This window comes from Canis aureus, chromosome 25 (genome assembly GCF_053574225.1).
Source record: "Canis aureus isolate CA01 chromosome 25, VMU_Caureus_v.1.0, whole genome shotgun sequence".
Classification (NCBI taxonomy): domain Eukaryota; kingdom Metazoa; phylum Chordata; class Mammalia; order Carnivora; family Canidae; genus Canis; species Canis aureus.
Genome location: NC_135635.1, coordinates 46,856,293 through 46,882,024, shown reverse-complemented (window position 1 = coordinate 46,882,024; position 25,732 = coordinate 46,856,293). Strand labels below are relative to the sequence as shown.

The window sequence follows — 25,732 nt, the reverse complement described above, 5'->3', positions numbered from 1 at the left end:
CCAGATTTCAGGTTGTACTACAAAGCTGTGGTCATCAAGACAGTGTGGTACTGGCACAAAAAAAGACACATAGATCAATGGAACAGAATAGAGAATCCAGAAGTGGACCATCAATTTTATGGTCAACTAATATTCGACAAAGGAGGAAAGACTATCCACTGGAAGAAAGACAGTCTCTTCAATAAATGGTGCTGGGAAAATTGAACATCCACATGCAGAAGAATGAAACTAGACCACTCTCTTGCACCATACACAAAGATAATCTCAAAATGGATGAAAGATCTAAATGTGAGACAAGATTCCATCAAAATCCTAGAGGAGAACACAGGCAACACCCTTTTTGAACCAAGCCACAGTAACTTCTTGCAAGATACATCCACGAAGGCAAAAGAAACAAAAGCAAAATGAACTATTGGGACTTCATCAAGATAAGAAGCTTTTGCACAGCAAAGGATACAGTCAACAAAACTAAAAGACAACCTACAGAATGGGAGAAGATATTTCCAAATGACATATCAGATAAAGGGCTAGTTTCCAAGATCTATAAAGAACTGATTAAACTCAACACCAAAGAAACAAACAATCCAATCATGAAATGGGCAAAAGACATGAACAGAAATCTCCCAGAGGAAGACATAGACATGGCCAACACACACATGAGAAAATGCTCCGCATCCCTTGCCATCAGGGAAATACAAATCCAAACCACAATGAGATACCACCTCACACCAGTGAGAATGGGGAAAATTAACAAGGCAGGAAACCACAAATGTTGGAGAGGATGTGGAAAAAGGGGAACCCTCTTGCACTCTTGGTGGGAATGTGAACTGGTGCAGCCACTCTGGAAAACTGTGTGGAGGTTCCTCAAAGAGTCAAAAATAGACCTGCCCTACGACCCAGCAATTGCACTGTTGGGGATTTACCCCAATGATTCAGATGCAATGAAACGCCGGGACACCTGCACCCCGATGTTCAGAGCAGCAATGGCCACAATAGCCAAACTGTGGAAGGAGCCTCGGTGTCCATCGAAGGATGAATGGATAAAGAGGATGTGGTTTATGTATACAATGGGATATTACTCAGCCATTAGAAACAACAAATACCCACCATTTGCTTCAACGTGGATGGAACTGGAGGGTATTGTGCTGAGTGAAGTAAGTCAATCGGAGAAGGACAAACAGTGTATGTTCTCATGCATTTGGGGAATATAAATAGTAGTGAAAGGGAATATAAAGGAAGGGAGAAGAAATGTGTGGGAAATATCAGAAAGGGAGACAGAACATAAAGACTCCTAATTCTGGGAAACGAACTAGGGGTGGTGGAAGGGGAGGAGGGCAGGTGGTGGGGATTAATGGGTGATGGGTACTGAGGGGGGCACTTGACAGGATGAGCACTGGCTGTTATTCTGTATGTTGGTAAATTGAACACCAATAAAAATTAATTTATTAAAAAAAAAGGAAATATCAGAAAGGAGACAGAACATAGAAGACTCCTAAATCTGGGAAACGAACTAGGGGTGGTGGAAGGGGAGGAGGGCGGGGGTTGGGGGTGAATGGTGACGGGCACTGATGGGGGCACTTGACGGGATGAGCACTGGGTGTTATTCTGTATGTTGGCAAATTGAACACCAATAAAAAATAAATTTATTATTATAAAAAAAGATATGAAGAAGAACACTATATCATAATAAAAGGGCCTATCCAAAAGAGGATCTAACAATTGTAAATATTTATCCCGTAACTTGGGAGTAGCCACATATATAAATCAATTCATAACAAATTTAAAGAAGCATATTGGTAATAATGCATTAATAGCCGAGGACTTTAACATCTCACTCACAGCAATGGGGATATCATCTAAGGAGATCAAAAGGAAACAAGGGCTTTGAATAACACACTGTACCAGATAAACTTCACAGGTACGTTCAGAGCATTCCATCCTAAAGCAACAGAATACATATTCTTCTCCAGTGCACATGGAATATTCTCCATAATAAATCACAAATTGGGTCACAAATCAGGTCTCAACCAGTACCAAATATTGGGATTATTCCCTGCATATTTTCAGACCACAATGCTTTATAATTTGAACTCAATCACAAGAGAAAATTTGAAAGAAAACAAATGCCTGGAGATTAAAGAGCATCTTACAAAAGATTAGGAATGGGTTGACCAAGAAATTAAAGAATATTTTTTTAACGCATGGAAACAAGGAAATGAAAACCTTTTTGATGCAGCAAAGGTGGTCCTAGAGGGAAGTATATAGCAATAGAAGCATTTCTCAAGAAACAAGAAAGGTCTCAAATATACAACCTAACCTTACATCTAAAGGAGCTGGATAAATAACAGCAAATAAAGCCTACATCAAGCATAAGAGAAATAATAAAGATTAGAACAGAAATCAGTGATATAGAAACCAAAAGAAAAATAGAACAGATCAATGAAAGTAAGAGCTGGTTCTTTGACAGATTTAACAAGATGGATAAACCCCTAGCCAGACTTATCAAAAAACAAAGAGAGAAAGGCCCCAAATCAATAAAATCATGAATGAAAGAAGAGAGATCACAACAACCACCAAAGAAATACAAACAATTATACGAACATATTGTGAGCAACTATACACCAACAAATTAGGCAATCTGGAAGAAATGGATGCATTGCTGGAAACCTACAAATTATCAAAACTGAAACAGGAAAAAATAGAAAACCTGAACAGACCAATAACCATCAAGGAATTTGAAGCAATCATCAAACCCCTACCAAGAAACAAGAGTCCAGGGACAGATGGCTTCCCAGGGGAATTCTACCAAACAGTTAAAGAACAGCTAATACCTATTATTCTGAAGTTGTTTCAAAAAATAGAAATGGAAAACAATTTCCAAACTCATTCTATGAGGCCAGCATTACCTTGACCCCAAAACCAGACACAAAGACCCTATCAAAAAGGAGAATTACAGACCAATATGTCTGACAAACATTAATGTCAAAATACTTACCAAGATACTAGCCAATAAATGTATATTAAAAGGATTATTCACCAGAACAAATGGAATTTATTCCTAGGATACAAGGATGGTTCAACATCTGCAAATCAATCAATGTGATACACCACATTAATAAAAGAAAGGACAATAACCATATTATCCTCTCAATAGATGCAGAAAAAACAATTGACAATTGTTTCAAAGTGTTTCAAAGAAAAAAACAATTTCTTTATTAAAACTCTCCACATTGTTAGGGTAGAGGGAACACACCTCAATATCATAAAAGCCATTTATGAAAAGCCCACAGTGAATATAATTCTCAATGTGGAAAAACTAAGAGCTTTTCCACTAAGGTCAGGAATACAACAGAGATGCCCACTCCCACCATTTTTGTTGAACATAGTACTGGAAGCCCTAGCCTCAGAAATCAGATTAAAAAAATAAAGAAAAGGCATTCAAACTGGAAAAGAAAAAGTCAAATTCCACTCTTTGCAGATGACATGATACTCTATGTAGAAAACCCAAAAGACAGCATCCAAAATTGCTAGAACTCATACAGCAATTCAACAATGGGGAAGGATATAAAATCAATGCACAGAAATCAGTTGCATTTCTTCTATACACTAACAATGAGGCAGAAGAAAGAGAAATCAAGGAATCTATCCCATTTTCAAATGCATCAAAACCCACAAGATACCTAGAAAAAAAACCTAACCAATGAGGGAAAGGATCTTACTCCAAAAACTATAGAATATTCATGAAAGAAATTGATAAAGACACAAAGACATGGAAAAATATTCCACGCTCATGGGTTGGAAGAACAAATATTGTTAAAATGTCTATGCTACACAAAACAATCTACATGTTCAATGAAATCCCTATCAAAACACCATCAACATTTTTCAGAGCTGGAACAAATAATTCTAAAATTTGTATTACTCAGCCATTAGAAACAACAAATACCCACCATTTACTTCAACATGGATGGAACTAGAGGGTATTATGCTGAGTGCAGTAAGTAAATCGGAGAAGGATAAACATTATATGGTTTCGTTGATACGGGGAATATAAAAAATAGTGAAAGGGATTATAGTGGAAAGGAGAGAAAATGAGTGGGAAATATCAGAGAGGGAGACAAAACATGAGAGACTCCTAACTCTGGGAAATGAACAAGGGGTTGTGGAAGGGGAGGTGGGTAGGGGGATGGGGTGACTGGGTGATGGGCACTGAGGGGGGCACTTGACGGGGTGAGCACTGGGTGTTATACTATATGTTGGCAAATCAAACTCCAATAAAAAATATACAATATATATTTTTTTAAGAATTTAAAAAATAATAATAAAATAAAATAAAATAAAAATAAAATTTGTGTGGTACCAGAAATGACCCCAAATAGCTAAAGGAATGTTGAAAAAGACTAAAGCTAGTAGCATCACTATTCTGGACTTCAAGCTGTATTACAAAGCTGTAATCATCAAGACAGTATAGTACCTACCCAAAAACAGACACATACACCAATGAAACAGGACAGAGAATCCAGAGTGGACTCTCAACTGAATGTTCAACTAATCATTGACAAAGCAGAGAAGAATATCCAATGGAAAAAAGACAATCTCTTCACCAAATGGTGTTGAGAAAATTGGACAGCCACATGCAGAGGAATGAAACTGGACCATTTTCTTTCTTTTTCTTTTCTTTCTTTTCTTTTCTTTTCTTTTTTTCCCTTTTCTTTCTTTCTTTCTTTCTTTCTTTCTCTTTCTTTCCTTCCTTCCTTCCTTTTTCTTTCTTTCTTTCTTTCTTTCTTTCTTTCTTTCTTTCTTTCTTTTTCTTTCTTTCTCTTTCTTTCTTTCTCTCTCTCTCTCTCTCTTTCTTTCTTTCTTTCTTTATAGTCACAGAGAGAGAGAGAGAGGCAGAGACACAGGCAGAGGGAGAAGCAGGCTCCATGCACCGGGAGCCCGACGTGGGATTCGATCCCGGGTCTCCAGGATCGCGCCCTGGACCAAAGGCAGGTGCCAAACCGCTGCGCCACCCAGGGACCCCTGGACCATTTTCTTATACTACACATAAAAATAAACTCAAACTGGATGAAAGACCTGAATGTGAGACAGGAATCCACCAAAATCCTAAGGAGAACACAGGCAACAACCTCTTTGACTTTGGCCACAGCAACTTCTTGCTAGACTCCTCTCCAAAGACAAGGGAAACAGGCAAAAATGAGCCACTGGAATTTCAAGATAAAAAGCTTCTGCACAGCAAAGTAAAGAGTAGACAAAAGCAACAGACAACCTACTGAATAGTTGGAAGATAGGAGAAGATATTTGCAAATGACGTATCAGATAAAAGACTAGCATCCAAGATCTATAAAGAACTTCTCAAACTCAACACCCAAAGAACAAATAATCCAGTCAAGAAATGGGTAGAAGACATGAACAGACATTTCTCTAACGAAGACCTACACATGGCCAACAGACACATGAAAATAATACTCAGCATTACTCAGCATCGGGGAAATACAAATCAAAACCACAAAGAGAAACCACTTCACACCAGTGAGAATGGCTAAAATTAACAAGTCATAAAACAACAGATGTTGGTGAAAATGCAGAGAAAAGAGAACCCTCTTACACTGTTGGTGAGAATGCAAGCTAGTGCAGCCACTTTGGAAAACCGTGTGAAGGTTCCTCAAGAAGTTAAAAACAGAGCTACTCTATGACCCAACAATTGTACTACTGGGTATTTAGCCAAAGGACACAAATATAGTGATTTGAAGGGGCACCTGCACCCCAATGTTTAAAGCACAATGTCCACAATAACCAAACTATACAAAAAGCCCAGATGTCTTTTGACAGGTGAATGGATAAGGAGGATGTGATAAATATATAGGTAGATAGACACAGATATAGATATATAATGCAATAGTACTCTTCCATAAAAAAAAAAACTGAAATCTTTTGCAATGGCATGTATAGAAAACCAGAGGGTATTATGCTAAGCAAAATGGTAAGAAAAAGATAAATACCATATGATTTCACTCATATGTGGAATTTAAGAAACAAAATAGTATCTAGAGGAAGGGAGAGAAAAATAAAACAAGACGAAATCAGAGAGGGAGACAAACCATAAGTCTAAATCTAAGAAACAAACTGAGAGTTGCTGGAGGGGAGGTGGGTCGGGGAATCGGGTAACTGGTGACAGATAGGCTATAAGGAGGGCACATGATGTAATGAGCACATGTTATATACAACGGATGAATCACTGAACTCTACCTCTGGATATAATAATACACTATTTAAATTAATGAATTTAAATAAAAATTTTAAAAGACCTTCATCCAGCTTTTTTTCTCTACCTGCCCTCTGCAGTTGTTGATTTTTAAAAAATTTTTTTTTAATTTTTATTTATTTATGATAGTCACACACAGAGAGAGAGAGAGAGAGAGGCAGAGACATAGGCAGAGGGAGAAGCAGGCTCCATGCACCAGGAGCCCGACGTGGGATTCGATCCTGGGTCTCCAGGATCGCGCCCTGGGCCAAAGGCAGGCGCTAAACCGCTGCGCCACCCAGGGATCCCAGTTGTTGATTTTTAAAGATGTACTTATAGCTACTTACTAAATGCAAGCCACTGTACCAGGCAAAGAAAAAGAAAAGAATGACCCTTGCTCCCAAATACATGGCCTGTTATAAAAGTTATATAAACAAACAATTACAAACAGGGTGGTCCTTGCTATAAAGGAAGTATGCTTAAAGTGCAGGGCAAGCATATGAAAAGCCCCTAAAAATCTTCTGGAGTCAATCGACAAAGGCTCTACAGAGTAGGAGAAGCCATCAACAGAGATATAGCATGAGTGGGAGTTTGCTTCAATAATAAATTAGGAGAGGGCAAAACAGAGTAGGAACTGCATGTGAAAGCCATAGACGACATGACATTTGAAGCACTACTTATACTTTAGTATTATTGGAATCTAAATTGTGAAAAATGCATGGTTTGGTGAGATATGTAATGAGAGAGGAGGCTAAGCAGTCACTGGGGAGTTTTCCAAATATAAGTGGCAGCTGAATCCATGAGAGTTTCATACAGCAATAAGAACCTTGTGTACAGGATGCCTGGGTGGCTCAGCAGTTGAGCATATGCCTTTGGCTCAGGGTGTGATCCCGGCTCCCAGTGGAGAGCCTACTTCTCCCTCTGCCTATGTCTCTGCTTCTCTCTGTGTGTGTCTCTCGTGAATAAATAAATAAAATCTTTAAAAAAAAGAACCCTGTGTGAACTCATTGGGCTTCCATCACACAAACACTTCTCTTACCAGCGGTAGTTATGATTTCCATAAGTACACTGGATGTCTTCCCAGGATACCTGGAAGTACACAAATAGATGAAGTGAAGCATCCAGCTGACATATGTTAAGCACCCAGAGAGTACAGGGTGCTACCATTTACCCTTCCTCAGTCACCCAAACAACCCCACCCCTAGTACCTCCCAAGACCTGGATCATCCAGTGTCAGGATGCCATGTTTATAAAGCTGCTTTTAATATCCTTGGTCTCTCCATTTAAACTTGATTGTGCTTGGTTTTTGCATATATCTAACTCTTCTTTCTTTCCCACAGAGCATGAAGCTAGAACACCAAAAACCTGGATACTGTGCTACGTGGACTCTCACAGGGCTATATGCTAGATGGGGACTTCATGCCGAAAAGGACTTTAAGCAGAATCATACCTATAAATATAACAAACCAACGGTTGCCAGAAGGGTGGGGAGTGGGGATGGGAAAAATGTGAAGGGGATTGGAAGATACAGGCTTCCCGTTATGGAATGAGTAAGTCACAGGAATAAAAGGCACAGCATAGGGCACCTGCATTGCTCAGTTGAGCATTCAACCTGATTTTGGCTCAGGTCATGAACTCAGGGTCATAAGATTGAGACCATGTCAGGGCTCTGCACTGAGCATGGAACCTGCTTGGGATTCTCTCCCTCTGCCCCTCTCTCACCCCCACTTACTCGCATTCGCTCTCTCTCTCTCTCATAAAGAAAAAGGCACAGCGTAAGGAATGTAGTCAGTGATGCTGTGATAGCATTGTATGGGAACAGATGGTAGCTATACCTCCAGTGAGCACAGCATAATGTATGAACTTGTTGAATCATTATATTGTACACCTGGAACGAATGTAATATTGTGCCAACTATGCTTTAGTTTAAAAAGCTTTTCATAAAGAAAAGGACTTGTTTTTAAAGGCCCCATGCACAGAAATAACTGGCTCACAATGGGGCCTGACCTTGAGAACACATCTAGTCCTGGGCTCAGAATTTATTAGAGGTGGCTAACCCAGGAAAAAATGAAATTTTGGACAACATTCTCACCCAAGAAACATTGGAATCATTGAAGCAGAACCATTTTCCATCCACAGAATTCTGGATATAGGCACAGTAATGACCAAAGTCAGCTGCTCCCACATGGGCAACCACAGCAAAGAGTTCATATTGTCTTCCAAGCTGGAAGGACATAAGGCACAGTATTATGCACCATCATCCCTCCTTTTCTAACCATAGTCTAGAATAAAGAAACATTATTTCATCACATATTTATTTAATACCTACTCTGTACCAGGCACTGGTACTTCAAGGGTGCTAGAAAATAGTCCTTGAACTCAAGAATTTCACAATTAATTAAGCCACAATTCTATTGCCATGCCCCCGAAAAGGAGAAGGAACAATCACCTGGGGAAAGCTCCCCAGAGAAGATATGCTTGAATTGATCCCAAAGGATGAACAAGGCTAGCAGACAAATTATAGATACGAGGGATACTCAAATGGACCTAAAAATTGCAAAGACTTGGCAGCATGGCAAAACACAGCATGCTGAGAAAGTGGAAGTCAGAGGTGGTGTTGGGAACTCACAGGAGATGAAGCTACAAACGTCAAGTCAATAATTGGAACTTTATTTTTTTGTAGTTTCATTTTTTTAAATTCCAGTTAGTTAACATAGAGTGTAATATTAGTTTCAGGAATAGAATTTAGTGACTTTTGAATGAGAATTAGAGTGACTGAGTGTTATCAGATGGGTTTAAGCAGAGAAGGAACATCATCAGATGTGTGCTTGAGGAAAACACCAGAATAACATGGCTTGAAAAATGGAATGAAAAGTCATGTGAGACAAATGAGGTAAGTTAGAGCACTGCAACAGTTCAGAGAAGAAATGGTGATAGCCTAGATACTTACCATCAGTAGTAATCATTAAATAATAATAATCGTTCTTAACCTCATCATTATTAGCCAACTCTTGGCATTCACTATGCATTTAGCTACGTCTTTATATGAATTACTTCATTCAGTATTCACAACAATCATGTAAGATGGGTGCTAATATAAATCTTATTTTACAAAGGTGAAATCTAAGCTCAGGGAGATAAAGTAAATTACACAAAGGTCATAGCTTATAAATAGAAGAGGTGGGATTCCAGCCTGGGCCTGACTTCAAAGTCCAAGCTCTTAATCCTCACTCTATACTAAGAAAACGAGAATAAAGGTGGAGATGAAGGGACAAATTTGTGTAAAACTAGGGATAGGGATCCCTGGGTGGCGCAGCGGTTTGGCGCCTGCCTTTGGCCTAGGGCGCGATCCTGGAGACCCGGGATCGAATCCCACGTCAGGCTCCCGGTGCATGGAGCCTGCTTCTCTCTCTGCCTATGTCTCTGCCTCTCTCTCTCTCTCTCTCTCTGTGTGACTATCATAAATAAATAAACATTTAAAAAAAAAAAAAAAAACTAGGGATAAATAACCAAAAATACTTTGTAAATGAATGGATATTGGGCAGAGGGCAAGTAGGAGGCATCACTGGCTTAAAAATTAGGAACATATTGGTGCTGTAAAGTTAAATTGGAACAGAGCTATTTAGGAGTGAACATAATGAACTTGGGGACTATATGACAACATTTGGTAGGAGGTGAATACATTGGTCTGGAGCTCAAGTGTAATACCTGGACAAGAGATACAGATTTGGAAGTCTTCAGTTTGAAATGACTGTTGAAACCACAAGAATTAATGAGATGAAAATTTGGACAATGGAAAACAGAAAGAATGATTTTTTTTGTTTTTTATATAAATTTATTTTTTATTGGTATTCAATTTGCCAACATATAGAATAACACCCAGTGCTCATCCCATCAAATGCCTCCCTCAGGGCCATCACCCAGTCACCCCCACCTGCCACCCACCTGCCCTTCCACCACCCCTACTTCATTTCCCACAGTTAGGAGTCTCTCATGTTCTGTCTCCCCAGAAAGAATGAAAGTAAAACTAATTACCACTTTTGGAATCTGGGAAGGGAAACAGGCATTCAGATCCAGGAAATAGAGAGATCTCTCCCTAAAATCAATAAAAACCGTTCAGCACCTCAACATTTAATAGCTAAGCTTGCAAATTCCAAAGATAAAGAGAAGATCCTTAAAGCAGCAAGAGACAAGAAAACCTAACTTATATGGGGAGGAGTACTAGGTTAACAGCGGACCTCTCCACAGAGACCTGGCAGGCCAGAAAGGGCTGAATATATTCAGGGTCCTAAATGAGAAAAACATGCAGCCAAGAATATTTTATCCAGCAAGGCTCTCATTCAGAATAGAAGGAGAGATAAAGAGCTTCCAAGACAGGCAGGAACTAAATAATATGTGACCTCCAAACCAGCTCTGCAAGAAGGGGTACTCTTAAAATTCCCCTTTAAGTAGAAGTCCAATGGAACAATCCACAAAAACAGGGACTGAACAGATATCATGATGACCCTAAACTCATATCTTTCAATAGTAACTCTGAGCATGAATGGGCTTAATGACCCCATCAAAAGGCGCAGGGTGTCAGACTGGATAAAAAAGCAGGATCCATCTATTTGCTGTCTACAAGAGACTCATTTTAGACAGAAGGACACCTACAGCCTGAAAATAAAAGGTTGGAGAACCATTTACCATTCAAATGGTCCTCAAAAGAAAGCAGGGGTAGCCATCCTTATATCAGATAAACTAAAATTTACCCCGAACTGTAGTGAGAGATGAAGAGGGACACTATCTCATACTTAAAGGATCTATCCAACAAGAGGACTTAACAATCATCAATATATATGCCCGGAATGTGGGAGCTGCCAAATAAATCAATCAATTAATAACCAAAATTAAGACATACTTAGATAATAATACACTTACACTTGGTGACTTCAATCTAGTGCTTTCTACACTCGATAGGTCTTCTAAGCACAACATCTCCAAAGAAACGAGAGCTTTAAATGATACACTGGACCAGACGGATTTCATAGATATCTATACGAATTTACATCCAAACTCAACTGAATTCACATTCTTCTCAAGTGCACATGGAACTTTCTCCAGAATAGACCACATACTAGGTCACAAATCGGGTCTGAACCTATACCAAAAGATTGGGATCGTCCCCTGCATATTCTCAGACCATAATGCCTTGAAATTAGAACTAAATCACAACAAGAAGTTTGGAAGGACCTCAAACACGTGGAGGTTAAGGATCATCCTGCTAAAAGATGAAAGGGTCACCCAGGAAATTAAGGAAGAATTAAAGATTCATGGAAACTAATGAGAACGAAGATACAACCGTTCAAAATCTTTGGGATGCAGCAAAAGCAGTCCTAAGGGGGAAATACATCGCAATACAAGCATCCATCCAAAAACTGGAAAGAACTCAAATACAAAAGCTAACCTTACACATAAAGGAGCTAGAGAATAAACAGCAGATTGACCCCACACCCAGCAGAAGAAGAGAGTTAATTAAAATTCGAGCAGACCTCAACGAAATCGAGACCAGAAGAACTGTGGAACAGATCAACAGAATCAGGAGTTGCTTCTTTGAAAGAATTAATAAGATAGATAAACCATTAGCCACCCTTATTAAAAGAAGAGAGAGGAGACTCAAATTAATAAAATCATGAATGAGAAAGGAGAGATCACTACCAACACCAAGGAAATAAAAAACGATTTAAAAAACATATTATGAACAGCTATACACCAATAAATCAGGCAATCTAGAAGACATGGACGCATTCCTGGAAAGCCACAAACTACCAAAACTGGAACAGGAAGAAATAGAAAACCTGAACAGGCCAATAACCAGGGAGGAAATTGAAGCAGTCATCAAAAACCTCCCAAGACACAAAAGTCCAGGGCCAGATGACTTCCCTGGGGAATTCTATCAAACGTTTAAAGAAGAAACCATACTTATTCTACTAAAGCTGTTTGGAAAGATAGAAAGAGATGGAGTACTTCCAAATTCGTTCTATGAGGCCAGCATCACCTTAATTCGAAAACCAGACAAAGACCCCACCAAAAAGGAGAATTATAGACCAACATCCCTGATGAACATGGATGCAAAAATTCTCAACAAGATACTAGCCAATAGGATCCAACAGTATATTAAGAAGATTATTCACGATGACCAAGTAGGATTTATTCCTGGGACACAAGGCTGGTTCAACACTCGTAAAACAATCAATGTGATTCATCATATCAGCAAGAGAAAAACCAAGAACCATATGATCCTCTCAATTGATGCAGAGAAAGCATTTGACAAAATACAGCATCCATTCCTGATCAAACTCTTGAGAGTATAGGGATAGAGGGAACGTTCCTCAACATCTTAAAAGCCATCTATGAAAAGCCCACAGCAAATATCATTCTCTATGGGGAAGCACTGGGAGCCTTTCCCCTAATATCAGGAATAAGACTGTGATGTCCACTCTCACCACCGCTATTCAACATAGTATTGGAAGTCCTAGCCTCAGCAATCAGGCAACAAAAAGACATTAAAAGGCATTCAAATGGGCAAAGAAGAAGTGTTCTGCTAGAACAGAAGTCTCACAGAGGAAGACATAGACATGGCAACAAGCACATGAGAAAATGCTCTATATCACTTGCCATCAGGGAAATACAAATCAAAACCACAATGAGATACCACCTCACACCAGTGAGAATGGGGAAAATTAACAAGGCAGGAAACCACAAATGGAGAGGATGCGGAGAAAAGGGAACCCTCTTGCACTGTTGGTGAGAATGTGAACTGGTGCAGCCAATCTGGAAGGCTGTGTGGAGGTTCCTCAAAGAGTTAAAAATACATCTGCCCTACGACCCAGCAATTGCACTGCTGGGGATTTACCCCAAAGATACAGATGTAGTGAAACACCGGGACACCTGCACCCGGATGTTTCTAGCAGCAATGTCCACAACAGCCAAACTGTGGAAGGAGCCTCGGTGTCCATCGAAAGATGAATGGATACAGAAGATGTGGTTTATGTATACAATGGAATATTCCTCAGCCATTAGAAATGACAAATACCCACCATTTGCTTCGACGTGGACGGAACTAGAGGGTATTATGCTGAGTGAAGTAAGTCAATCGGAGAAGGACAAACATTATATGTTCTCATTCATTTGGGGAATATAAATGATAGTGAAATGGAATAGAGGGGAAGGGAGAAGAAATGGGTAGGAAATATCAGAAAAGGAGACAGAACATGGAAGACTCCTAACTCTGGGAAACGAACTAGGGGTGGTGGAAGGGGAGGAGGGCGGGCGGTGGGGGTGAATGGGTGGCAGGCACTTAGGGGGGCACTTGACTGGATGAGCACTAGGTGTTATTCTGTATGTTGGCAAATTGAACACCTTTAAAAAATAAGTTTATTATTTAAAAAAAATAAAAATAAAAATAAATACTATGGGCAGCCTGGGTGGCTCAGTGGTTTAGCACTGCCTTCAGCTCAGGGCCTGATCCTGGAGACCCGGGATTGAGTCCCATGTCAGGCTCCCTGCATGGAGCCTGTTTCGCCCTCTGCCTGTGTGTGTGTGTGTGTGTGTGTGTGTGTCTCTCTGTGTGCGTCTCTCATGAGTGGATAAATACAATTTTTTTAAAAAACTAAATACCGGGACCCCTGGTGGCTCATTGGTTGGGTCAGCTGCCTTTGGTTCAGGTCATGGTCCCGGGACCCGGGATCGAGTTCTGCCTATGTCTCTGCCTCTCTCACTCTCTCTCATAAATAAAAAAAACTAAATACCAATAAAAGGATGGGCAGGAAAGGATCCAGCAATGTAGTAAGAAACCCTAAGAGGAAACCCTAGAGTAGATTTTGAAGGAAAGTAGGATCAATAACAGAATATTACAAAAAGATCAAGTAAAGAAAGTATCCGTTAAATTTGGCAGTAAGTCATTCTACTTCCTCAAATTTCAGATGGGAGAGAATTTTCTGTGAAAAGGGAATAGTGGTAGGAGAGACAGAGTTTTGACTGATTGTTAGCAGGATCTCCACATTAGTCAGGAATACTTTATTCTTCTATCTGAACATAGTCAAATATTGTCCCTAACCTGCGACTTTGAAATGCAATCAGTGAGGGAGACAGGGGTTGGTGAGTGTAGTGCAAATGAAGCTAAGTTACCCAAAAAGGAGAGCTCAAATTATCCTCTATTTTCACTTGGGAACTTTATGCTAGATTTTTTTAATGCAGGGCAATATCTAGATCTGTTTACAAGAAATACAAGGATAAAGGTACATGTTAAATAACACCTGTCAGCAAATTCTGGATATATATAAAAACCTTCAACCAAATAAATTGCAAGGGCAAGAAAAGGAAGGGAGAGAAACTTAAGGTAAAAGAAGAAGAAAGAAAAGCAGGTATGAAGAGAGGAAAGGAGGGAAAGAGAAGAGGAAGAAAGGATGGAAACAAACAAATGCAAGTGTAGCCCTTGTTGGGATCTATATTTAAACAAACCAATCTATTGGGCACAGAAATCTAAATATTGACTGGGCATCAATGATATTAAGGAAGTAGGACATGCACTGTTGGTGGGAGTGAAAACTGGTACAGCCACTGTGGAAAAACAGTATGGAGGTCTCCCAAAAGGCTAAAAATGGAACTATTCTATGATCCAGTCATCACATTACTGGGTACTCACCCCCAAAAATACACAAACACTAATTCAATGGGATATATGCACCCCAATGTTTATAGCAACATTATTTACAATGGCCAAGATATAGAAGCAGCCCTAGGATCCATCCTTTGATGAATGGTAAAGATGTGGTGTACACACACACACACACACACACACACACACACTGTGAGTATTCCTCAGCCATAAAAAGGAATGAAATCTTGCCATTTGCAACAATATATATAGAGCCAGAGAGTATAACGCCAAGTGAAATAAGTCAGTCAGAGAAAGAAAAATGCTGTATGATTTCACTTATGTGTCGAATTTAAGAAACAAAACAAATAAGGAGAAAAGGGGAGAGACAAACCAAGAAATACACTCTTAACTATAGAGAACAAACATATGGTCACCAGCGGGAGAGGTGGGTGAGTGGGGACGGGTGAAATAGGTAATGGGGATTAAGAGTACACTTATTACAATGAGCCCTGAGTAATGTACAGAATTGTTAGATCACTATATCATACATCATAAATTAATATATCACTACGTTAACTATACTGGAATTAAAAATTAAAAACTTGATAAAAAATTATATGATAGAATTGGTTACATTTAGAAAAAAGAAATCTCATTCTTTAGAAATACATGATGAAATACTTCAAATGAAAGAGCACAGTGACCAGGACTTGGTTCAAAATAATCCAATAGGGGGTTGGAGAAAGAGGATGAGGATGTTGGCAAGAGAGATTGGCAATGGGTTTTGATAATGGTTTAAGCTGCTTGATGGACATGGGAATTCATTGTAGAATTCCTCACAACTTTGATATATATTCAAATTGTCTATAACCATGTTTTTTTAAGTGGAAAAAAATTTAGGATATTATTTCATCTGTTTTTTAAATTCCACATATGAGTGAAATCATATGGCATTTGTTTTTCTCTGACTGATTTATTTTGGTTGGTTAGCATAATACGCTCTAGTTACATCCAGAAGAACAGAGGGGAAGGGAAGGAAAAATAAAATAAGATAAAAATAAGCAGGCAAATCATAAGAGACACCTAATTCCAGGAAACAAACTGAGGTTTTCTGGAGGGAAGATGGGTGAGGGGATGGGATAATTGGGTGAGGGCATTAGAAGGACATGTGATGTAATGAGCACTGGGTGTTAAATGCAACTCATGAATCACTAAATTCTACCCCGAAAGTAATAATATACTATGTTAACTACACTGAATTTATATTTAAATAATTTAATTGGAATTTAAAGAATTTTTAAAAGATTATTTCATTAAGATATACTTCACAGTGCAGAAGTAGAAATAAGAAAAACTCAAAGGACAGATATGCACTGAATAGGTGAAGAAACTGTGTCATATAGGAACATATTATTAGGTCTCAATTTTTACTGTTTATTTTATTTTCTTAATTTGAGTTCATTTAATTAACATATAATCTGTTATTACACTATATGTTTCAGATGTAGAGTTCAGTTGCATATAATACCCAGTGCTCATTACATCATGTGCCCTCCTTACTGCCCATCACCCAGTTACCCCATCACCCTCACACCCACCTCCCCTCCAGCAGCCCTCTGTTTCCTAGATTTAACACTCTCTATGGTTTGTCTCCTTCTCTAATTATGTTTTGTTTTTCCCTCCTTTCTGTGCTCCTCTGCTTTCTTTTTTAAATTTATTAATTAATTTACTTTTCTATATATTTTTTATTGGAGTTCAATTTGCTAACATATATCATAACACCCAGTGCTCATCCTGTCAAGTGCCCCCCTCAATGCCCATCACCTAGTCACCCTCCACCCACCTCCCTTTCCACTACCCCTTGTTCGTTTCCCAGAGTTAGGTGTCTCTCATGTTCTGTTACCCTCACTGATATTTTGTTTCTTAAATTCCACATTATGAGTGATATCATATGATAATTGTTCTTTCTCTCATTGACTTATTTTGCTTAGTATAGTACCCTCTAGTTCCATCCATGTCATTGCAAATGGCAAGATTTCAATTTTTTTGATGGCTGAGTAATATTCCATTGCGTGGATATACATACATCCCATCTCTTTATCCATTCATCTGTTGGTGGACATCTGGGCTCTTTCCATTGTTTGGCTATTGTGGACATTGCGGCTATAAACATTGAGGTGCAAGTATCCCTTTGGATCACTATGTTTGTGTCCTTTGGCTAAATACCAGCAGTGCAATTGCTAGGTCATAGGGTAGCTCTATTTTTAACTTTCTGAGGAACCTCCATACTTCCATACTGTTTCCTAGAATGGCTGCCCAGGTTGCATTCCCACCAACAGTGTAAGAAGGTTCCCTTTCCTCTTATCCTCACCAATATCTGTTGTTTCCTGACTTTATCATTTTAGCCATTCTGACTGGTGTGAAGTGGTATGTCATTGTGGTTTTGACTTATATCTCCCTGATGCTAAGTGATGCTGAGCATTTTTCATGTATGTCGTAGGCCTCATTTTAAAAATACTATGGTTCTAGAGCATGAATACTGTGTGTGTGTGTGTGTGTATATATATATATATATGCTAAATGCTACATTTAGTAAATTCTGTATTAATGTATTAACTAAATTCTGTATTTATATACATGTATATATATACAGAATATATATTAATATATAATTAATATACATAAATACATAATTTAAATACATTAATACAGAATTTACTAAATGTAGCATTTCAAACCTAAGAAAATATATTTATGTCATATTTTTTCTCAGAATTTCCCAGTAAGTTATTAGCTCAGGACAACTAAATTCAACTTTATTTTGATTGAATTTGACCTAGTGAACTGGCTCTTTTGTTACGATCCTCAAAGTGGGCATCAGCTGTTTTAAGAAGAAAGTTAGGTTGGTACTGTGTTTAGAACCCAAGATGTTGTGCTTACTTATGTATATATACATATTATATGTCTTATTTAAGCTGAAGGTCCTGAATTATGGGCTCCTTCCCTTCCTCAGTGCTGTGAGGGATATGAATAAAACCCAATATTTAGAAATAAGGTTTTTTGATTTTTAATTTAAATTAAATTAATTAACATATAGTGTATTATTATTAGTTTCAGAGGTAGAAATTTAGTGATTCATCAGTTGCATATAACACCCAGGTTCATCACATCACATGCCTCCTTCATGCTTGTCACCCAGTTATCCCATACCCCTACCCACCTCCCCTCCAGCAACCCTCACTTTGTTTCCTAGAGTTAAGAGTCTCTTATGGTTTGTCTCCCTCTCTGATTTCATCTTACTTTCTTTCTCTCTCCCTTCCTCCATGATCCTCTGTTTTGTTTCTTAAATTCTACATATGATTGAGATTATATAATTATCTTTCTCTGATTGACTTATTTCACTTAGCATAATACCCTCTAGTTCCATCCGCATCGTTGCAAATGGCAAGATCTCTCTCTCTCTTTTTTTTTTTTTTTTTTTGGTGGCTGAGTAATATCGCATTGTATATATACCACATCTTCTTTATCCATTCATCTGGCACCTGCACCCCAGTGTTTATAGCAGTAATGTCCACAATAGCCAAACTGTGGAAAGGGCCCAGATGTCCATTAACCAAAGCCTTTTGGATCTTTTTTAAAAAATATTTTATTTATTTATTCATGAGAGACAGAGAGAGAGAGGCAGAGACACAGGCAGAGGGAGAAGCAGGCTCCATGCAGAGAGCCCAACGTGGGACTTGATCCCAGGACTCTAGGATCATGCCCTGGGCCGAAGGCAGGCACCAAACTGGTGAGCCACCCAGGCATCCCGGCCTTTTGAATCTTAAAAGAAAAGCAGCTGCAAACAGCAAATGTTGGTGATAGTAGTATGGTGATAACAACCCATCACTGTTATTCAAGAAAACATAGATTTCCATCATTAAAATACTGTTTAAAAAAATAAATGTTTCTTGAGCATATGAATATGTTTTATGAATCACACCAAGCAGCTGCTGGTGAGTTTTCCTCCCTGTATGTACCCCAAGCACAGCCAATAGAGGCCATGATTTATGAGATGCTATAATAACACAGATGAGATGTCCAAAAGTGCTCTGTTGAGCAGGTGACTTCAAGCACCTTAGGGGAAGAGAGGCAAAATCAAGCAAAGGATCTGAAGAGATGGAGGACAGAGGGGAATTAAGGAGTTTCTCACCTGTTCCTCAGCATCATAGAGGTCTTCCTCCATCAGAAGGACCTGACTTAAATCCAAGCTCTGTGGGAAATAGAGCGAGTGGCAGATTTTTTCTGTCCGTGAATTCCTGATGGAGAACCGCAAGAGGTGGATTGTCAAGGTCTGAGGTAAATGGGTCAGCTTCAAGACCTGAAAAAGCAAAATTACTGTGGAGATGAAACCCTAAGGCACTTGAAATAGGTAGGTTTAGAGAAATATCAGGGCCAATGGTGTGTTCTTCTTCCCCAAAAAGGATCGGAATGATATAATACAGAGTTAAGGGCCCCCTTCTGCTGAATCTGTTGAGCTCTCCCACAGAAGGCATGAGTAGCCCTAGTGTTCTGCACAGGAACCAGAGCCCAGGGGAACCACAGAGTCTGCTCTAGAGAGTCAGTCTAACCTTGCATGTAAAACTCTGCCTCCTCATCTTGGACCTTCTCTTATCTTTTAAAACGCTCTGCCCCTCTCAGTGATGGGCCTCTGAAAGTCAGAGGCCCCAGATTCCAGATATTAGCCTGATACATACTTCCTCCCTCAACCAACACATGGGACCCTCAAGGCCTCTGAAGACTCTATCATGAAATCCACTTAAGGCAACCCCAGATTAGGGAAGCTTCTGGTTTCAGACAGTGAGTACCTGTTTCCCACAAGTCTTCTTCCCACATTTCTCACAGAAGCATTTGCTTTTGTCTGATAACTCCCTGGGCTGGAAGAAACATCGAAGGGCATCCTCCTGTCCCAAGAGATCAAAGAAAAAGCAGAGAGGATATTAACCATCTAGAGTACATCCCCTCACCCTACAGATAAAAATTTAAGTTTTCTTTCTGGTTCTTTCCATGTACCCTCTTAACACCTGGCCCAGTGTAGTGCATGTGGCAGGATCCCCCAAAGTACCTACTGATTGGAAGGAAAAATAGAAGGGAGCACTTGCTAAGGTAGCAGTATGAGGAAAGGAAGTAAAAGGAAACAAATTTTATTTCCACCAAATCAAAGGAGAAACTTAGAACTGTGCAAAGGAAATAGAAATTACTTTTTAAAAGGCAACAGTGATTAAAGAAGCAAGGGCACATTGGCAGCACTGGGTGTATGGAAACAGCAAATTAACCAAGAAAAATCCCTCACCAGTGTTTTCAGAGGTTTTGAGTCCATATCAAAAAGAGGAAGGGGGAGGGTCAGCATGCTACTGTTTCTGCTCCTCTCCACAGTACATTCAAGGCAAACCAAGGACTCCTTCACCCGAATTGTATACAGAGCCTTCAGCCTCTCTACCTGTTAAAAGAGAGGAGGTGAGAGGAAAGAAGGGTACAGAGCCATAAACAAACCAGGTCAGGTCAATTTCCAGAAATGGTAGCCAGCAGACAGAAGCTCCAAAAATGGCAGCCACTGATGTTCTTTGCTCTTTGAAAAGGAGCAAAGTAATAACAGTAATAGTAATATAGAATTGTGATAAGCATTTTATGTGGATTTCTCTTTTAATCCTCTCTATACATTATATTAATGATTGCTGAATGAGCTAAATGAACAGCATCTTAAACTTCTGAGTTCTCTGATTCTAGTATCTCACCAAGTCCACATCTGTGATTTGGTCCTTAATTAGGTTCCAAACTGTGAGGTAGAGTTGAGCAGCATCATGCTGGACAAACACTGGCCAAAGAGAAAAATAACAGCCCGATCAGTGAGATCACCAGGGACATTTTTCATGCATACCCTTGTGCCATAGCTACCTAGATGTACATGAACACTCATCACTTTGTCCTCTCCTAGCCATCCCTGCTTTAGTTAGGCACTAAAAATGAAAAATAAGCTTGTTATTTATTTTTTAGAACTCCTGTTAAAACTTAAAATCCAGTCCAACTGCATCACAGAAGTTTCCTTTCCACTGACTGGTGACCCATGCCTACTGGCCTCTACTGGGGGACCTAGCCAGATAAAAACAACATTCATTAGTGGATTCTCTCCTATTCCAAGCCAAGCTAGCACTCTAATTGGACTCTAGTGGCCACTTGTTTCTCTGTACCTTTATTTAATCTCTTTTTAATTCCCCAGAAATTGAGCAGTTCCCCAAAACTCATATCTGACCCAGGTCTTCCCCAAAGGTATCTAGGAGAACAGGAAAGGAAAGAACCATCTCAGTGTTGATGCTGGCTAAGAGGAAACAGGAAGCAAGCAGTGAATTCTCCATATGTTATATAAATAAATGTAAGCCCAAAAGACAGATGTAAATGAATTTCTGTCATTGAAAAGAAACATAGGACGACAAAGAACATGAAAAACACACTGAGGACTATTTTACAAAAAGATGGATGTCTGCCAACATGCAAAGATATTGCAAGAAAAGGTAGTTCCTGTAAATGTATTAAATATTCATATCATCTATCTCAACACCATTTTATTACTTCCTTCATGATACCACAGTTTGTACTTAATGCTTTTGGATTTCATTTTGCTTTATTTTACTCTTGTTTTGGCCTTTCTCTTCGCTAAACTAAAGCTTCATTGATACAAAGACTCTATCATCAGCCTTATACCCTTATCTACAGAACCAGCACAATACCTGGCACATACTAAATATGAGCTGAATGAATTAATTAATTCATATTTATTTTTTTAAAGGTTTTATTTATCTATTCATAGAGATGCAGAGAGAGAGAGAGAGAGGCAGAGACACAGGCAGAGGGAGAAGCAGGCTCCATGCAGAGAGCCCGACGTGGGACGCGATCCAGGGTCTCCAGATCATGCCGTGGGCTGCAGGCGGCGCTAAACCACTGAGCTACCGGGGCTGCCCAATTAATTCATATTTAAAGGTAACAATCCCAAAACCTAAAGACAAACAGAGTGGAACTAGGATTGAACTATGCTGTCTCCAGGAATTATTTGCAGAAGGCTACCTACCACAGAGCCAACACTGAACATAAAGTAAGTTAGATCACCTTGTCATATGAAGACATTTTGCCTCATCTGACCATACCAGAGCCAAGAGTCCTGATTCATCTAAAAAATAAAGGGTGTTATTCTGTATGTTGGCAAATTGAACACCAATAAAAAATAAATTTATTATTAAAAAAAATAAATGGATGGCGCACCTGGGTGGCTCAGTGGTTGGGCATCTGCTTTCAGTTCAGGTCATGATCCCAGAGTTCTGGGATCGAATCCCATATCAGGCTCCCCACAGAGAGCCTGCTTCTCTCTCTACCTATGTCTCTGCTTCTCTCTGTGTGTCTTTCATGAATAAGTAAATAAAATCTTTTTTAAAACTAAAAAAATAAAAAATATAGGGATATTTGCCCAACCCATAATTTACTTAACACCTGCTATGTGCAAGGCATTGCAATTGCTAGAGAAAGTCACTGTCCCCAAGAAACCTATATTCTAGGTTCATGTTCTAGTGGACAAGTATCCATTAAGTCTTAATTCAAAGAATAAGAAAAATTCCCTAAGGTATATAAACTATTATGAAAAGTTATGTAAAAGCGAGAATACAACTGGAATGGTGGAGTGAGTGAGGATCTCTATAAATCTACTCCTCCAAAAAAGCAATGAAAATGCTGGCAAAAAAAATGTCAAAATCAATTTTTCAGAACTCTGAAAATTACCTAAAGGTTTACAAAAATCCTAGGAATATTTATTCAACAAACACTGCAGAACCTAAGTAAGAAGAACAGGATTTGAGGCTTTTCAACCTGGCCAATTTCCATTTCCTTCTTCCCAGCTCTGTAGTAGCCTTGAAAACAAGAAAACTTGCCATCATGAAAACTGTTAACCAGAAGCCTTGTGACCAGAAAAATGAGTAGACTGGGGCTGCAGTTCCTCAAAAAGCCCCATACTGAAAACATTTTTATTATTTGACCTGTCTTGCAGCTTCATGGAAAAGCCCCATTTGAAGAAGTTTGTCATTATTTGACCCAACTCAAAGCTTTGAGCCCTATCCCCAGAGTATTTGTGGAAAAAAGTCAATGATAATTAATATTGTGACTGCCTAAGGCTGTAATACCAGTTGGGACAAAAAAAGAATCTGGCTGAAACTTAAAAGATGGTTGTGGGAACTGAGATGTCCATAGGGAACTTCTAGAAGTTCTGACATATTTCTGGTGATCTAGAAGGCCTTTTGCATGCCTCAGTAAGACCTGAGAAGGTCTAAGTCTCTCATATTTGGCTAATATTGACGCCCTATGCAAGCAAGAAAGGCAGGCTAAAAGTGTCACAAACAGCCTGAGCTTTGAAGGTAAGCCCCACTAGACACACAGTTCCTCATCAAAGACTGGAAGACTCACTGGTTCAAAGCATTTTTAAAAAATCTCTGACCAATCATTAGGTGACATTAAGCTAACCAGACAAAATCTTTAGTGGCCACACACTATAGGGAACATAACCTTTACAAAATTAGTCCAGGAGAGTCACTAAACAATAGCAATGACAAAAATAATAGCAACAACTCCATCGTGGGGGTTTCTGATTTCCACTGTTGCCACTGTTGTCCAAAATGTTTAGTTTTTAACAGAAAATTACAAGACACAATAAAACAAAAAAGTATGGTCCCCCCCCCCACACACAGGAAACAATCAGTAGAAACTGTCATTGAGAAGACCCAGATGTTAGTCTCACTAGACTTTAGATTATCATTATATGTTCAAAAGAACTAAATAAAACCATATCAAAATAACTAAAGTATGAAACAATGTCTCACCAAATGCAGAATATCAATAAAGAAAAAAAATTATTTAAAAGAATCAAAATAGAAATTCTTGAGCTGAAGAATACAATGACAGAAATGAAGAGTTTGCAAGAGGTGGTCAATAGCAGATTTGAGCTGATGAAAAAAGAATTATCAAACTTTGAAAACAAGTCAACTGAAACCATACAGTCTGAAGAATAAAAATAAAAATGAATGAGGACCAATAAACAGAGCATCCAACGGGCTCAGTAATTAATTCTACCAAACATTTATGGAACAAATTATACCAGTTCTCAAATATATATATAAATGAAATATATATATATTTATGAAATATATATATGTATATATAGACCAATATATAAAGGTTAATCACTTTCCTATATTATCAGCAATGAACAGAGGAATTTTCAATTAAAAGCACAATATTGGAAGGGGAATAAAGGGAAAGGAGATAAAATGAGTGAAAATATCAGTGAGGGTGACAAAACATGAGAGACATCTAACTCTGGGAAATGAACAAGGGGTAGTGGAAAGGGAGGTGGTGGCAATTTGGGGTGACTGGGTGATGGGCACTGAGGGAGGCACTTGGTGGGATGAGCATTGGGTGTTATGGTATATGTTGGCAAATTGAACTCCAATAAAAAAAAACATTAAAAAAGGCACAATATTGTTAACATTAGAACCCATGAAAATGAAATACTGAGTTATAAATCTAACCAAATGTGTACAAGATCTATATATGAAAAACTACAAACTCTAATGACAGAAATCAGAAGAATTACATAAAAGGAGAGATTTCCCATGTTCATGGATAAGAGAACTCAATATTGTCAAGATGCCAGTTCTTTCCAACTTGATCTATGCACTCAATGCAATTCCAATCAAGATCCCAGCAAGTTATTCTGTGGATATTAACAAAGTGATTATAAAGTTTATTTGGAGAGGCAATCACAGAATAGAAGACACAATATTGAAGGAAAAAACAAAGTCAAAGAACTAATTCTGAACTTAGAATAAAGTGTCAGTAACTAAAACAATGTGGGATCAAAGGAATAAAACAGAGATCCCAGGAATACACCAACATAAACAACATTCACTGCTCTTTGACAAAGTAGCAAAGGCAATACAATAGAACAAAGATAGTTTTTCACCAAATGGTGCTGCAATCCTGAATATCTACATGCAAACAAATGAATCTATACACAGACTTTACATCCTTCAAGAACACAAATTCAAAATGTATAATAGACTTAAATGTAAAATGCAAAACTACAAAAGTCCTAATATAATACAGGAGAAAAATCTAGAAGACCTTCTGTTTTGTGATTACATTTTAGATACTTTTTGGCTAAAACTCCAATGTACAAGCAATAAAAGAAAGAAGCGATATACTGGGATCCCTGGGTGGCGCAGCGGTTTAGCGCCTGCCTTTGGCCCAGGGCGCGATCCTGGAGATCCGGGATCGAGTCCCACGTCGGGCTTCTGGTGCATGGAGCCTGCTTCTCCCTCTGCCTGTGTCTCTGCCTCTCTCTCTCTCTCTGTGACTATCATAAATAAATAAAAATTAAAAAAAAAGAAGCGATATACTGAACTTCATTAAAATTAAACATTTCTGCTCTGTGAAGGATACTGTCAAGAACATGAGAAGACAAGTCACGGACTGAGAAGAAATATTTGTAAAAGGCCTGATAGAACATAAAGACTCCTAACTTTGGGAAACGAACTAGGGGTGGTGGAAGGGGAGGAGGGCGGGGGGTGGGGATGAATGGGTGACAGGCACTGAGGGGGGCACTTGACGGGATGAGCACTGGGTGTTATTCTGTATGTTGGCAAATTGAACACCAATAAAAAATAAATTTATTATTTAAAAAAAGCCTGATAAAGGATTGTTATCCAAATATACAAAAAACCTCTTCAAATTCAACAATAAAACATAAAAACCAACCTAATTATAAAATGGAT

The 25,732-nt window shown here is 38.8% G+C and overlaps 1 protein-coding gene across 6 annotated transcripts in view; it reads right to left on the bottom strand.

Annotated features, from left to right (window-relative positions):
* USP18 (ubiquitin specific peptidase 18) overlaps nt 1–25,732 on the bottom strand; it is a 75,620-nt gene that overhangs the window by 10,755 nt on the left and 39,133 nt on the right. For 4 of the 6 annotated variants that reach the window (XM_077871777.1, XM_077871780.1, XM_077871779.1 and 1 more), the window contains 6 exons: nt 20,660–20,739; nt 20,218–20,364; nt 19,733–19,828; nt 19,078–19,245; nt 8,337–8,468; nt 7,284–7,333 (listed from right to left, as the gene is read on the bottom strand). In XM_077871777.1, coding sequence (XP_077727903.1) covers nt 7,284–7,333; nt 8,337–8,468; nt 19,078–19,245; nt 19,733–19,828; nt 20,218–20,364; nt 20,660–20,739 — 673 coding nt within the window. The remainder of the gene's footprint in view (nt 1–7,283; nt 7,334–8,336; nt 8,469–19,077; nt 19,246–19,732; nt 19,829–20,217; nt 20,365–20,659; nt 20,740–25,732) is intronic. The other 2 variants (XM_077871782.1, XM_077871783.1) reach the window with 2 other exon arrangements.